The sequence below is a fragment of the Ranitomeya imitator genome, chromosome 1 (assembly GCF_032444005.1).
Source record: "Ranitomeya imitator isolate aRanImi1 chromosome 1, aRanImi1.pri, whole genome shotgun sequence".
Lineage (NCBI taxonomy): Eukaryota > Metazoa > Chordata > Amphibia > Anura > Dendrobatidae > Ranitomeya > Ranitomeya imitator.
Genome location: NC_091282.1, coordinates 1,074,105,090 through 1,074,120,452, shown reverse-complemented (window position 1 = coordinate 1,074,120,452; position 15,363 = coordinate 1,074,105,090). Strand labels below are relative to the sequence as shown.

General features: G+C 43.8%; 1 protein-coding gene across 4 annotated transcripts in view; it reads left to right on the top strand.

Moving 5' to 3' along the window:
• The window catches only part of AADAT (aminoadipate aminotransferase), an 89,198-nt gene that overhangs the window by 44,952 nt on the left and 28,883 nt on the right, over window positions 1-15,363 (top strand). For all 4 annotated transcript variants that reach the window (XM_069744224.1, XM_069744223.1, XM_069744225.1 and 1 more), the window contains exon 3: window positions 13,058-13,226. In XM_069744224.1, coding sequence (XP_069600325.1) covers window positions 13,058-13,226 — 169 coding nt within the window. The remainder of the gene's footprint in view (window positions 1-13,057; window positions 13,227-15,363) is intronic.

Below are 15,363 nucleotides of genomic sequence, written 5' to 3'. Positions count from 1 at the left end.
GGACGCCGGGCACCTCACTTCCGGTGTAACCGAAGACTCAGCACCCTGGAACAGAAGAGAACGCAGACTTCGTTCCGGATATTCTGACGTCGGCGCATCTTGCCGTAACGTCATATCCGGTGGGCGGGCCTACCAAATGTCACGCCCACAGAGCGGTGCCTGCTAGCGCTTAGCGCTTTTGTAGGTGCATAGAGCCGAGGAACATCATCTCTCTGACCTCCTCTGCACCCCTACATCTTCAAGGGGGAAAAAACACAAGTCCCCCAGAGCCTTTTATAAGAAGTGTACATACAGGCTTACCTTACCAAAATACGCTAATGACACCCCATGGTATGTGGTATACAGGACCTCGGATAGCAGTATGTTTCACCCAGAAACATACAAAAAAAAAAAAAAAAACACATCACGCACACGTGTATATATATATATATGGGGAGAGCCCACGTAGGCGACACAGCGGACCCTCACAGAAGGACAGAACAGGGTGCAACTGACCAAAATCCCTATTCCTACCCTCTCTATTCTGAACCCTGCCTATCGCGGAGGTTGGCACCCTAGACCTGCGCAGTGGCGCCCCCACTCGACGGCGGCTGCCCCTATTGCCAGGATACCCTATGGAACCCTATTACTACAGGAAGGAAGAAAAGCCTATATGGTCATTCAGACCGTAAGGTGTAGTGGTTTGAAGGCGGAAAATCCACCTACTTTCCCTATGCAAAATGTTCCTGTCCCAATCTCCACCTCTCTGGGACTGATGCACCCTATCTATACCCATAAATCCAATCATTTTCAGGTTGCCTTGGTGGATCTTGTTGATATGGTTAGCAACCGGGGTATCTCTCTTGTTAATAATGTCGCAGTGGTGTTCTCCAACCCTCCTTCTCAGTTCCCTACTGGTCTTTCCAACATATTCCAGTCCACAATTACATGTCATCTTGTAGATCACCCCCTTAGTCTTACAATTTATGAAGTGGTTGATGTGAAAGGCCTTCCCTGTTACATTGCTCGTAAAAGTTTTGCCCTGTTGTATAGACTGACAGTATTTACAGTCTCCGCATCTATAACAACCCTTGGTTTTCCCACCCAGCCAAGTTGTTTGTGACTGAGGAGGGGCAAAGTGGCTGTGGACCAACCTATCTTTTAATGAGCGGCCTTTTCTGAAAGTGATCTGCGGGGTAGGGGTTAAGATATCTTTCAGGTCATTGTCCATCTGCAAAATAGACCAGTGTTTCTTTATGATCTCGCGTAAATCTCCCGCCCCATTAGTGTATTTGGTAATCAGTCTTAGATTGTATTCGCTTTCTTTTTTAGGGGTAGGTATCAGAAGATCCCTTCTAGGTTTCTTAAGGGATGTCTTATATGCCTCACTCAGAACCTTATTGGGGTACCCCCTCTCCACAAACCGCTCCTTTAGGTCTTTTGCTTGCTCTAGGTATCTGCTGTTATCCGAGCAGTTTCTACGTATTCGAAGGTATTGACCCTTGGGTATTCCTCTCTTGAGTGGTATCGGATGATTAGATTCCCATCTCAAGAGAGAATTAGTTGCCGTGGGTTTTCTAAAAGTGCTGGTTACCAGTTGTCCCTTATCTCCCCTTTCTATCAGAATATCCAGGAAAGGCAGTTTTGACCAATTGAATTCAAAGGTGAATTGTAGTCCCAAATCATTGTGGTTCAGTCCCCCCACAAAGTTGGTGAAGCTCATTTCATCACCCTTCCAGATAACAAACACGTCATCAATGTATCTTAGCCACAGTATGACGTTACTTTCAGATGTCGTGTTCTCTTTAAAAACGATGTTCTCCTCCCACCAGCCCAGGAGCAAATTAGCATACGAGGGGGCACAGGGGCTCCCCATCGCGGTGCCCCTGAGCTGGTGGAAGTACCTGCCGTCATACATAAAATAGTTTTTAGTAAGGCAGAATTCTAAGGCCTGTTTGACGAATGTGTTATGTTTCAAGTACTGCCGTCCTCTCATGCCCAGATAGTAGTCCACTGCCGCAATGCCCCTCTCGTGTGGGATTGAGGAATATAGTGCTTCAACATCTATAGAGCACAGTAGCATGTCTGCATCTAGTTCAATGTTGTCTAGTTTAAGGAGGAGATCCGCTGTGTCACGTACGTAGGAACTCAAGGATGTCACGAAAGGCCTCAGGATTTTATCTACATATAGACCCAAATTCTGAGTAAGACTCCCAATCCCTGACACAATCGGTCTTCCTTTTAAAGGATTAATGCCCTTGTGTATCTTAGGTAGACAGTAAAAGGTAGCTGTTACCGGGTGCGTGGGTATCAGGAAATCCCTCTCATTAGAATCAATCAAATTGTTGTTAAAGGCTTCTCTTACCAAACTTTTGAGCTGACTTAAAAACACCGTGGTGGGGTTGGATTCGAGCCTCTCATAGCCCATTTTTTCTTGGAGAAGGGAGTAACATAGTACCCTATATTGTGTCACATCCATCACCACCACATTACCCCCTTTGTCCGAGGGTTTTATTATTCGTTCATGGTCTGTTTCTAATTCCCTTAAACCATCCATCTCTATCTTAGTCATATTATGGGGTGATCTTTTGCATCTGGTGATTTCTAGATCCTTCAAGTCCTGAGTCACCATATTCAGAAAAACATCTATAGGGCCTATATCCCTTGAAAACGGAGGCATCCGTTTGCTTTTGTTCTTAAAAGTTGTAAATGGTCCTTCTCCCATATCATTCGGGTCTACATCTCCCAAGTGGTAAAGAAATCTGACATCTCTCAGTAGATCTTCATCTATGCCTAATTCAGAGCACCGCTTTTTATCTTCATTAGCAAAAAATTTTTTCCATTTTAGTTGTCGGACAAATAAGTTAAGGTCCTTGATGGCTTCGAAACTATCATAATCAGTGGTCGGGACAAATGACAGGCCTTTACTCAACACCGCCATCTGTACCTCACTCAAGGGTTTTGTAGATAGATTAATCACGTCCCGTTCTACACTGGATTTCTGGGGTTGAACCTGTTCCTCAGGGGATAACCGAGGTCTAAAAAACGTTCTCCCTGGGGTGATCCCCTATTAGATCCCCTACCCCCCCGTGCCCCTCCTCTTCCTCTAGCCTTTCCTCTTATGTTTTTAAACCTCGTCTCGGAGTCTGAGAATTCTGCCTCGGAGGATGATAGATCTGTCTCCAGGGGTCTATTTTGTTTGGGGTTTAGTGATAGATTTCGGCTGTCATAAGCTTTATTCTCCCTAAAATCCTGCAAATCTCTTACAAAAAATTTGTGTTTTTTTTCCTTGAGATGATACTGAAATTTTTCTATGGTGTTTTGAAGGCTCTTTTCTTTAACACCAAACTCCGGTTCAGTAGAGAAGCTTTTAGTAATATCTATTTGCTCTTTGAGACTGCTATTCAATTTAGTTAGCGTCAATTTTTCTTCCTTAAGAGCAGTTTCATCAGTCTCAAAGAGCTCTCAGTCACTTCCTTCTCCCATTTAAACAGCAGTTCAGAATTTTTATATCTGAACCCTGGAGAGATGGGGATTCTTAGGTGTCTGGGTACAATACCCGCCTTGATATAATTATCAAGGCTCTGCACCTCCCACCACGATGCAATCTGCTCTTTGTAAAGTTTGGTAAGTTCTCTGAAAGCTGCATTAAACGAGGGTGTATATTTTTTTTGGGTGAACGTGCCTTCCGAAAAAACGTCCTTAGCCTCATTTACCCATGTACTGGTATCAATTCCTGTGGTCAGAAAGCCTGCCATACCACAAAATATGACAGAAATAAGCTAGGCTCAAGTATACAAGAAGAACCAAAAATAGGATATACTGAAAAAGCGGGTTCTTATATTAAATAAAAAATAACTTTTATTATATATCTTTAAAAAAAGTGCAAACATATAGTGCTAACAAAGGTGCAAAGTGCATACGTACAACATGGAGACACATAAAAATATGAGTATATAACCGCAATGAAAGATATCTTACAGTATGCAAGATAGCACACCAATATCTTATGCAGACACAGGCTAGAGACTATGAATCCGTATATCTCTAGATCTCACGTCTCTATTACCACAACTGTTATACTATGGCAGGATACCGTACCAGCAGGCTGTGTTCAATGTCACCACTACGCCTTTAAATAACTGCTGTTGCAGTATACAGGTATCTCTACCCAGCGGTATATACCTCTTTCTCATGCTCTGCAGACCTAAATGACCCTGTAGTCATCCAACTGCCCTCCGTTACCAATATATTGGGGCAAAGACATTTATAGAGTCACATACGTAATATCAAAACCAGTGATACTCATCTGTCTTCTGTTGGACATGCTTAAAGGACCAGGTGCAGTATTGAATATTAGTAGCCCATGTGATCAGTCATTCAAATTCGAACCACATTATTCCTTATGGGCTCTTGTTCTTGTACAGTGCTTCCCAACGCGTTTCGTATATATCATACTCATCAGGGGATCATGTCACATATACAGATCATGCGTGAGCATAGAGCTATGGCGGACCCACCGCCATCTCCTTTTATATGTGGCTGCACGGCGTCCTTTCCTCTCTGATTTCCGGACGCCGGGCACCTCACTTCCGGTGTAACCGAAGACTCAGCACCCTGGAACAGAAGAGAACGCAGACTTCGTTCCGGATATTCTGACGTCGGCGCATCTTGCCGTAACGTCATATCCGGTGGGCGGGCCTACCAAATGTCACGCCCACAGAGCGGTGCCTGCTAGCGCTTAGCGCTTTTGTAGGTGCATAGAGCCGAGGAACATCATCTCTCTGACCTCCTCTGCACCCCTACATCTTCAAGGGGGAAAAAACACAAGTCCCCCAGAGCCTTTTATAAAAAGTGTACATACAGGCTTACCTTACCAAAATACGCTAATGACACCCCATGGTAACATAGTAACATACATAGTAACATAGTTAGTAAGGCCGAAAAAAGACATTTGTCCATCCAGTTCAGCCTATATGGTATGTGGTATACAGGACCTCGGATAGCAGTATGTTTCACCCAGAAACATACAAAAAAAAAAAAAAAAAAAAAACTTACCAAACTTTACAAAGAGCAGATTGCATCGTGGTGGGAGGTGCAGAGCCTTGATAATTATATCAAGGCGGGTATTGTACCCAGACACCTAAGAATCCCCATCTCTCCAGGGTTCAGATATAAAAATTCTGAACTGCTGTTTAAATGGGAGAAGGAAGTGACTGAGAGCTCTTTGAGACTGATGAAACTGCTCTTGGAGGAAGAAAAATTGACGCTAACTAAATTGAATAGCAGTCTCAAAGAGCAAATAGATATTACTAAAAGCTTCTCTACTGAACCGGAGTTTGGTGTTAAAGAAAAGAGCCTTCAAAACACCATAGAAAAATTTCAGTATCATCTCAAGGAAAAAAAACACAAATTTTTTGTAAGAGATTTGCAGGATTTTAGGGAGAATAAAGCTTATGACAGCCGAAATCTATCACTAAACCCCAAACAAAATAGACCCCTGGAGACAGATCTATCATCCTCCGAGGCAGAATTCTCAGACTCCGAGACGAGGTTTAAAAACATAAGAGGAAAGGCTAGAGGAAGAGGAGGGGCACGGGGGGGTAGGGGATCTAATAGGGGATCACCCCAGGGAGAACGTTTTTTAGACCTCGGTTATCCCCTGAGGAACAGGTTCAACCCCAGAAATCCAGTGTAGAACGGGACGTGATTAATCTATCTACAAAACCCTTGAGTGAGGTACAGATGGCGGTGTTGAGTAAAGGCCTGTCATTTGTCCCGACCACTGATTATGATAGTTTCGAAGCCATCAAGGACCTTAACTTATTTGTCCGACAACTAAAATGGAAAAAATTTTTTGCTAATGAAGATAAAAAGCGGTGCTCTGAATTAGGCATAGATGAAGATCTACTGAGAGATGTCAGATTTCTTTACCACTTGGGAGATGTAGACCCGAATGATATGGGAGAAGGACCATTTACAACTTTTAAGAACAAAAGCAAACGGATGCCTCCGTTTTCAAGGGATATAGGCCCTATAGATGTTTTTCTGAATATGGTGACTCAGGACTTGAAGGATCTAGAAATCACCAGACGCAAAAGATCACCCCATAATATGACTAAGATAGAGATGGATGGTTTAAGGGAATTAGAAACAGACCATGAACGAATAATAAAACCCTCGGACAAAGGGGGTAATGTGGTGGTGATGGATGTGACACAATATAGGGTACTATGTTACTCCCTTCTCCAAGAAAAAATGGGCTATGAGAGGCTCGAATCCAACCCCACCACGGTGTTTTTAAGTCAGCTCAAAAGTTTGGTAAGAGAAGCCTTTAACAACAATTTGATTGATTCTAATGAGAGGGATTTCCTGATACCCACGCACCCGGTAACAGCTACCTTTTACTGTCTACCTAAGATACACAAGGGCATTAATCCTTTAAAAGGAAGACCGATTGTGTCAGGGATTGGGAGTCTTACTCAGAATTTGGGTCTATATGTAGATAAAATCCTGAGGCCTTTCGTGACATCCTTGAGTTCCTACGTACGTGACACAGCGGATCTCCTCCTTAAACTAGACAACATTGAACTAGATGCAGACATGCTACTGTGCTCTATAGATGTTGAAGCACTATATTCCTCAATCCCACACGAGAGGGGCATTGCGGCAGTGGACTACTATCTGGGCATGAGAGGACGGCAGTACTTGAAACATAACACATTCGTCAAACAGGCCTTAGAATTCTGCCTTACTAAAAACTATTTTATGTATGACGGCAGGTACTTCCACCAGCTCAGGGGCACCGCGATGGGGAGCCCCTGTGCCCCCTCGTATGCTAATTTGCTCCTGGGCTGGTGGGAGGAGAACATCGTTTTTAAAGAGAACACGACATCTGAAAGTAACGTCATACTGTGGCTAAGATACATTGATGACGTGTTTGTTATCTGGAAGGGTGATGAAATGAGCTTCACCAACTTTGTGGGGGGACTGAACCACAATGATTTGGGACTACAATTCACCTTTGAATTCAATTGGTCAAAACTGCCTTTCCTGGATATTCTGATAGAAAGGGGAGATAAGGGACAACTGGTAACCAGCACTTTTAGAAAACCCACGGCAACTAATTCTCTCTTGAGATGGGAATCTAATCATCCGATACCACTCAAGAGAGGAATACCCAAGGGTCAATACCTTCGAATACGTAGAAACTGCTCGGATAACAGCAGATACCTAGAGCAAGCAAAAGACCTAAAGGAGCGGTTTGTGGAGAGGGGGTACCCCAATAAGGTTCTGAGTGAGGCATATAAGACATCCCTTAAGAAACCTAGAAGGGATCTTCTGATACCTACCCCTAAAAAAGAAAGCGAATACAATCTAAGACTGATTACCAAATACACTAATGGGGCGGGAGATTTACGCGAGATCATAAAGAAACACTGGTCTATTTTGCAGATGGACAATGACCTGAAAGATATCTTAACCCCTACCCCGCAGATCACTTTCAGAAAAGGCCGCTCATTAAAAGATAGGTTGGTCCACAGCCACTTTGCCCCTCCTCAGTCACAAACAACTTGGCTGGGTGGGAAAACCAAGGGTTGTTATAGATGCGGAGACTGTAAATACTGTCAGTCTATACAACAGGGCAAAACTTTTACGAGCAATGTAACAGGGAAGGCCTTTCACATCAACCACTTCATAAATTGTAAGACTAAGGGGGTGATCTACAAGATGACATGTAATTGTGGACTGGAATATGTTGGAAAGACCAGTAGGGAACTGAGAAGGAGGGTTGGAGAACACCACTGCGACATTATTAACAAGAGAGATACCCCGGTTGCTAACCATATCAACAAGATCCACCAAGGCAACCTGAAAATGATTGGATTTATGGGTATAGATAGGGTGCATCAGTCCCAGAGAGGTGGAGATTGGGACAGGAACATTTTGCATAGGGAAAGTAGGTGGATTTTCCGCCTTCAAACCACTACACCTTACGGTCTGAATGACCATATAGGCTTTTCTTCCTTCCTGTAGTAATAGGGTTCCATAGGGTATCCTGGCAATAGGGGCAGCCGCCGTCGAGTGGGGGCGCCACTGCGCAGGTCTAGGGTGCCAACCTCCGCGATAGGCAGGGTTCAGAATAGAGAGGGTAGGAATAGGGATTTTGGTCAGTTGCACCCTGTTCTGTCCTTCTGTGAGGGTCCGCTGTGTCGCCTACGTGGGCTCTCCCCATATATATATATATACGTGTGCGTGATGTGTTTTTTTTTTTTTTTGTATGTTTCTGGGTGAAACATACTGCTATCCGAGGTCCTGTATACCACATACCATGGGGTGTCATTAGCGTATTTTGGTAAGGTAAGCCTGTATGTACACTTCTTATAAAAGGCTCTGGGGGACTTGTGTTTTTTCCCCCTTGAAGATGTAGGGGTGCAGAGGAGGTCAGAGAGATGATGTTCCTCGGCTCTATGCACCTACAAAAGCGCTAAGCGCTAGCAGGCACCGCTCTGTGGGCGTGACATTTGGTAGGCCCGCCCACCGGATATGACGTTACGGCAAGATGCGCCGACGTCAGAATATCCGGAACGAAGTCTGCGTTCTCTTCTGTTCCAGGGTGCTGAGTCTTCGGTTACACCGGAAGTGAGGTGCCCGGCGTCCGGAAATCAGAGAGGAAAGGACACCGTGCAGCCACATATAAAAGGAGATGGCGGTGGGTCCGCCATAGCTCTATGCTCACGCATGATCTGTATATGTGACATGATCCCCTGATGAGTATGATATATACGAAACGCGTTGGGAAGCACTGTACAAGAACAAGAGCCCATAAGGAATAATGTGGTTCGAATTTGAATGACTGATCACATGGGCTACTAATATTCAATACTGCAAATGGTCCTTTAAGCATGTCCAACAGAAGACAGATGAGTATCACTGGTTTTGATATTACGTATGTGACTCTATAAATGTCTTTGCCCCAATATATTGGTAACGGAGGGCAGTTGGATGACTACAGGGTCATTTAGGTCTGCAGAGCATGAGAAAGAGGTATATACCGCTGGGTAGAGATACCTGTATACTGCAACAGCAGTTATTTAAAGGCGTAGTGGTGACATTGAACACAGCCTGCTGGTACGGTATCCTGCCATAGTATAACAGTTGTGGTAATAGAGACGTGAGATCTAGAGATATACGGATTCATAGTCTCTAGCCTGTGTCTGCATAAGATATTGGTGTGCTATCTTGCATACTGTAAGATATCTTTCATTGCGGTTATATACTCATATTTTTATGTGTCTCCATGTTGTACGTATGCACTTTGCACCTTTGTTAGCACTATATGTTTGCACTTTTTTTAAAGATATATAATAAAAGTTATTTTTTATTTAATATAAGAACCCGCTTTTTCAGGAGGTTCAAAGATGCTTTGGGATTATTTTGCTGCCTCTGGCACTGGGTGCCTTGACTGTGTGCAAGGCATTTTGAAATCTGAGGATTACCAGCAGATTTTGGGTCACAATGTAGTGCCCAGTGTCAAAAAGTTGGGTTTGTGTCCTAGGTCATAGGTCTTCCAGCAGGGCATAGACCCCAAACATAGTTCAAGAAGCACCCAGAAATGGATGTAAACAAAGCGCTGGAGAGTTCTGAGGTGGTCAGCAATGAGTCTGGATCTAAATCCCATTGAACACCTGTGGATTCATATTAAAATTGCTGTTGGGAGAAGGCACCCTTCAAATATGAGAGACCTGTAGTAGATTGCAAAAGAAGGGTGCTCCAGAATTCCAGTTGAGAGGTGTAAGAAGCTTGATGATGGTTAAAGGAAGCGATTGAATGCAGTAATTTGTTTCAATGGATGTGCAACCAAATATTGAGTTGAGGGTGCCAATAATTTTCTCTGGCCCATTTTTGAGGTTTTGTGTAAAATTATGTCCAATTTGCCTTTTTTTTCTCTTTTTTTATTTTGCTCCAATACACATAACAAAACGTGTAACTGCAATAATTTTCTGGGACAAATGCTTCATTTTCTGGAACAATGCATACAGGCTTATATGGCATTGCCCCTTCTTGCCCAAATGGGTGTCTGAATGACAAATACTACCCTGCCTGACCAAGATTTACTGCAAGACCAATATTATTAATACTGTTATGTAAGAGAATAAATAATACCATCACATAGTGACAGAATAATGCCATTCTATCGAGCATCAAAAAGGATGTGCTGCTAAATATATTTTCAGAGAGCAGTGTAGTGTCCAATCCTAACCATATGTAATATACACACTGTAAAGATTCTACCCCATTTGCCATTCCAGTAGTTCACTTGTGACTGCAAGAAGGCAATTTGCATACTTGTGATCACATGACAACTAGAATCTGATTTTGAGACTCTACTTGTCAGGTGAACATAAGCATGCGAACTGTATACTTGCTGCCGCTTAATGCCCACTGGAATGGCAAATGGAGTCCTCACGGTACAACCCTCTTAACAAATATCATTGTACTATCCTGCAATATAATAGACAAATAATACCACCAGTCCATAACCAAAGGTTATACCAGCATATATATTGGTGATAGTACCACCATACTGATCATTAATCAGGACAACTAGGACTGATACTACCACCATACAGTGACTGTGTAATGGTAGACATCAGTTGTACACCAGTGCTCTGCAGTCCATATTTGTATACTGTACAGTCACTTACCAGTGATGTTCTCGATAATTGTAGTCATCCACTTTCCTTTTTGTTTTCCATTCAGTGCAGAATACCATGACAACTTCTCCCATTAATGACTGGTCCCTGCACAAAGTAACACACAGACATCTTTGACTTATTGGTTTTCCAGTACCCTCCTCCCATTACCTCTCCCATAGCATACAGTGCTGTAATCAGTGCCAGTAGACAGTAATACTGCCCCCTCTGTGTCCGTCACCTTTGTCCCCCATTGGACTTTATAATAATGCCCTCCATTGTGCCTCCTTTTTATAATGCCCTTCATTATGTCTCTGTATTATAATGCTCCCATTCTGCATCCTTAATATAATAAGCTATTACTCACTCCACCGCTCCCTTGTCGAATGATGATTCCTCCTACCTGCAGTCTCAACATTGCACCACTTGTGCCACCCCTATCTCACTGCCCATTTATTTTTTTTACCCAGCATCATCCTTTTGTAGGCCAGAATCAACATGTAGCCTGCTTGTCTAAGTGTTGGAGCATGGAGATGGGGATAGTGTTAAAATTGTTGCAATAGTTGTGACACCCCACTTTCTGACCTGTTCATCTGGAATTTACCAGAACTGCAAGATGGCAAAATGGCCCTGTCCGTAAGATTTCTATAGTAATCGCAGTCATGATCTTGGAAATCCTTTTTATAGCATATAAGCAAATGAAAGGGAAACACCATTTTAGAAGACATATTGGCTACATTGCTGGGTTGAGAATTTTATGTATAAATGCAATAGTCATATCATGACAGGCCAATTCTTGCCAATTAAAATTCCGCATAAGGTTAGGGCATTTTTTTATAATGAAGATAAACCTATAAATAGCATATGACCACAGATGGCTGTTATTGATCTGACTCCTCTCAATGTTTTGTACATGGAACAAATGGTAGTCCCTAATTACCACCACAAAAAAAATAAATTACAATTCATAAATTTGGGAGGTTCCCCTTCAAAATGGTACCCATAGTAGAAGCTATTAATTGCCATCCATTGGAGGTAGCTTTCCTATGAGTCAACCTAGTAAACCAAAGTCTTCTCCAAAGACCTCTAAGCCAGCCACCCTGTATGCTGCCTTGCAATGATGGGGAGCAAGTAATTTGTCTGCAGATAAATGTCTTCTCCTTTTGGCTAACTGTCCTTAGTAATGCTACAAGCGTTGATAAAGGCTTGGACATTGGCTAATAGGAAATCTACCTCTAATAGGTACTAGACCTGGCTTTTTTTTTTACTCTTGGAGGAGAGTTGCGTTACCTCCCACCAGGGCCAGACTGGCCATCTGGCAATTCTGGCAAATGCCAGAAGGGCCTGTCTGGTCGTGGGCTACCTTGTCTGCTACATTGTTAACAGAATCAGTGTTCTCAAGACATCCATAACGTTAAGAGTTTTGATGTAGAGCACAAAGTCGCTGTCTCACTTACCCCAGCAGGCCACGGGGCCACAGGTATCATTAGAAATATTGGTCTTGTAGTAAATCTTGCTTTCCTCTATCCAGGATAATATTAGTAATATATCCCATCTGGTTCTTGGGGACAGAGAAAATATGGGCCTGTGCGATTTCAAATGCCAGGTCTGAATTTCAATCCCAGTCCATACCTGCCTCTTACAAGTCTGATGCTTAGGTTCATGGCACATTTGTGGCTTCTTTAATGGAATGTTTGGCCAGCTTTAGATGGACATAATGCAACCATATTTTGTTGTCCAATTTAACTAGACCCATGAATCAACTGCTGTATTAACATCTAGTCCTTTTAATGTTGGATAAGGCTATACATTACGGATGTCATGATCCTGTCGTATTACAACGGATACAGCATGTCGGGTACAGGGATGGCCTAGTCTGATTGCCCGGAGCATGCACCGTAGCTATAAAGACTAGGGTTTACCATATGTCAGTAAACACAGCCACTGTAAACTACCCATCTGGATAAAAGTAAAGCAGAGCTCTAGCAAACCTTACAGGCCGTGAAAACCTGCAGTTACTCAGGCATGTACTTGATTCAGACATTTGTGAAACCCACCCTTTATCTACATAGAAAACACGCATGTCCACTTTTAAATCATTAAAACATTATAACTTCTGTCATTACCGACATAGAAATATGTGCAGTAGTATCATAGATCATATATGCAGCTACCCATAAGAGGTTGACCCTAGTGGATCTTTTGCTGGGCGTCTAAACCCCTTACTGCGTCAGATCCTGGGCCCACCAAAGCAATATCTTGTACCCTGGTGGTCAAATATGATCCAGATAGTATAGCCAGCTTTTGAAATTTCAGAACTGGATGACACTCTGCTTTTTTATTTGATGTATGTTTTTTTTTTTCTACTTCTTTCTTTGCAGCTGATTTATTAATGAAGTCACCACCATCAATCATATCACTTGCTGGGGGAGCGCCAAATCCAGATACGTTTCCTTTTAAGTCAGCTAGCATTACCTTGACTGATGGTACTGCCATTGAAATTGGGGAGAATTTGATGAAGAAAGCGCTACAGTATTCTGCAACACCTGGGTACATTCCTTAGCTTGTTATTAAAGGGAACCATCACCTGATTTCAGGTGCCCAAATCACGACCAGCATGAATCAGAAACCAGCTCCTGCATTACAAACGTGTGCTTTTCACTGACACGCTGTGGCATATTAGAGGAAAACATAGTTGAAAGGGATGTAGGTGACTAGTTGAAGACGTATGACCATGCCAGCTTCTCCCCATCAGATCCTGCAATCAACTATATTAATTATAATAATAATTATTTTTAGAGCTCCATTGATTCCATGGTGCAGTACATGAGAAGGGGTTACATATAAAATATAAATGACGGATAACAAACTAACAATGACAGAGTGGTACGGAAAGGAGAGGGCCCTGTCCTTGTGGGCTACAGACTACAGGATCATGGGGAAGGAGACAGTAGGTTAGGGGGATGCAGATGTGGTTGTGAGGTGGCAGGGGGTCATTGCAGTCTGTAAGCTTTCTTGAAGAGATGGGTTTTCAAGTTCCATCTGAAAGTTCCGAATGTGACACAGAATTCCACAGGATCGGGGATACTTGGAAGAAGTTTTGGAGGTGATTGGGAGAGGAACATATGAGTGTGGAAGAGAGAAGGAGGTCTTGGGAGTACTGGAGGTTACTTGTTACAAGAAACCAGGAGATTACCGTATATACTCGAGTATAAGCCGACCCGAGTATAAGCTGACCCGAGTATAAACCGAGGCACATAATTTTGCAACAGAAAACTGGATAAGCTTATTGACTCGAGTATAAGCCAGGTATGCATTGTCCCCTCATCTCTGTCCTGGTGTGCATGGCTCCCCCATCCCTGTCCTTGAATACATGACTCCCCTCGTCGCTGTCCTAGTATGCGTGGCTCCCCCCGTCGCTGTCCTGGTATATGAGGCTCCCCCTGTGCTGTCTTGGTATGCGTGGCTCCCCCTTCGCTGTCCTGGTATGCATGGCTCCCCCGTCGCTGTCCTGGTATGCGTGGTTCCCCCTGTTGCTGTCCTGGTATGCATGGCTCCCCCTGTTGCTGTCCTGGTATGCGTGGCTCCCCCTGTCGCTGTCCTGGTATGCGTGGCTCCCCCTGTCGCTGTCCTGGTATGCGTGGCTCCCCCTGTTGCTGTCCTGGTATGCGTGGCTCCCCTCGTAGCTGTCCTGGTATGCGCGGCACCCCCTGTCGCTGTCCTAGTATGCATTGCTTTCAACCCCACCCCACCCCCCACCCCCATCGCTGTCCTGGTATGTGTGGCTTCCACCCTCCCGTGCTGGTATGCATGTTTCATATTAAAAAAAAATCCTACTCACCCTCCTCCAGTGTGCCCTCACAGCATCTCATTGGTGCTGGCTTCCAGCAGCTCTTCCTGTGCTGAGCGATCACGTGGCACCGCTCATTAAGGTAATGAATATTCCCTCTACGCCTATGAGAGTGGAGAGGTGTGCATATTCATTTCCTTAATGAGCGGGGCTGTGATCTCTCAGCACAGGAATTGCTGCCAGAGCTGGGACCAACGAGATGTTGCAAGGGTGAGTAGGATGTCTTCTGGAAGTCAGTGGCTGCTGCTGTCACTGTGTGCGCTATAAGAGAAATTAATATTCATTTATCTTTAGCAGCGGCACAGGCTTTAGCCACAGCCGCCGGCTCCTGCCTCTGTCATCCGCTTCTCCCCCTCCCTGCCGGCTTCCTGGGACAATGATTCGTGTATATGCCGAGGGGGCATTTTCAGCTAAAAAAAAAATTTGCTGAACAACTCGGCGTATATACGGTGGTTATAGATATATGGGGGAGACAGATTATGGACAGTTTTGTAGGTCAATGTTAGTACTTTGAACTGGATACTTTGGGGAATTGGAAGCCAATGAAGAGATTTGCGGAGGAAGTAGCAAGGAGAAAGGTGGATTAGTCGGGTAGCTGAGTTAAGGACAGACTGGAGAGGTGTGAGAGTGTTACCTAGGAGACCACGGAGGAGGATATTGCAATAGTTCAGGCAAGAGATAATGAGCACTAACGTGTGTGTGTGTGTGTATTTTTAAACCTTTCATACTATTGGATTAATAATGGATAGGTGTCTTATTGACACCTCTCCATTATTAACCAGGCTTAATGTCACCTTATAACAGCAAGGTGACATTAACCCCTTATTACCCCATATG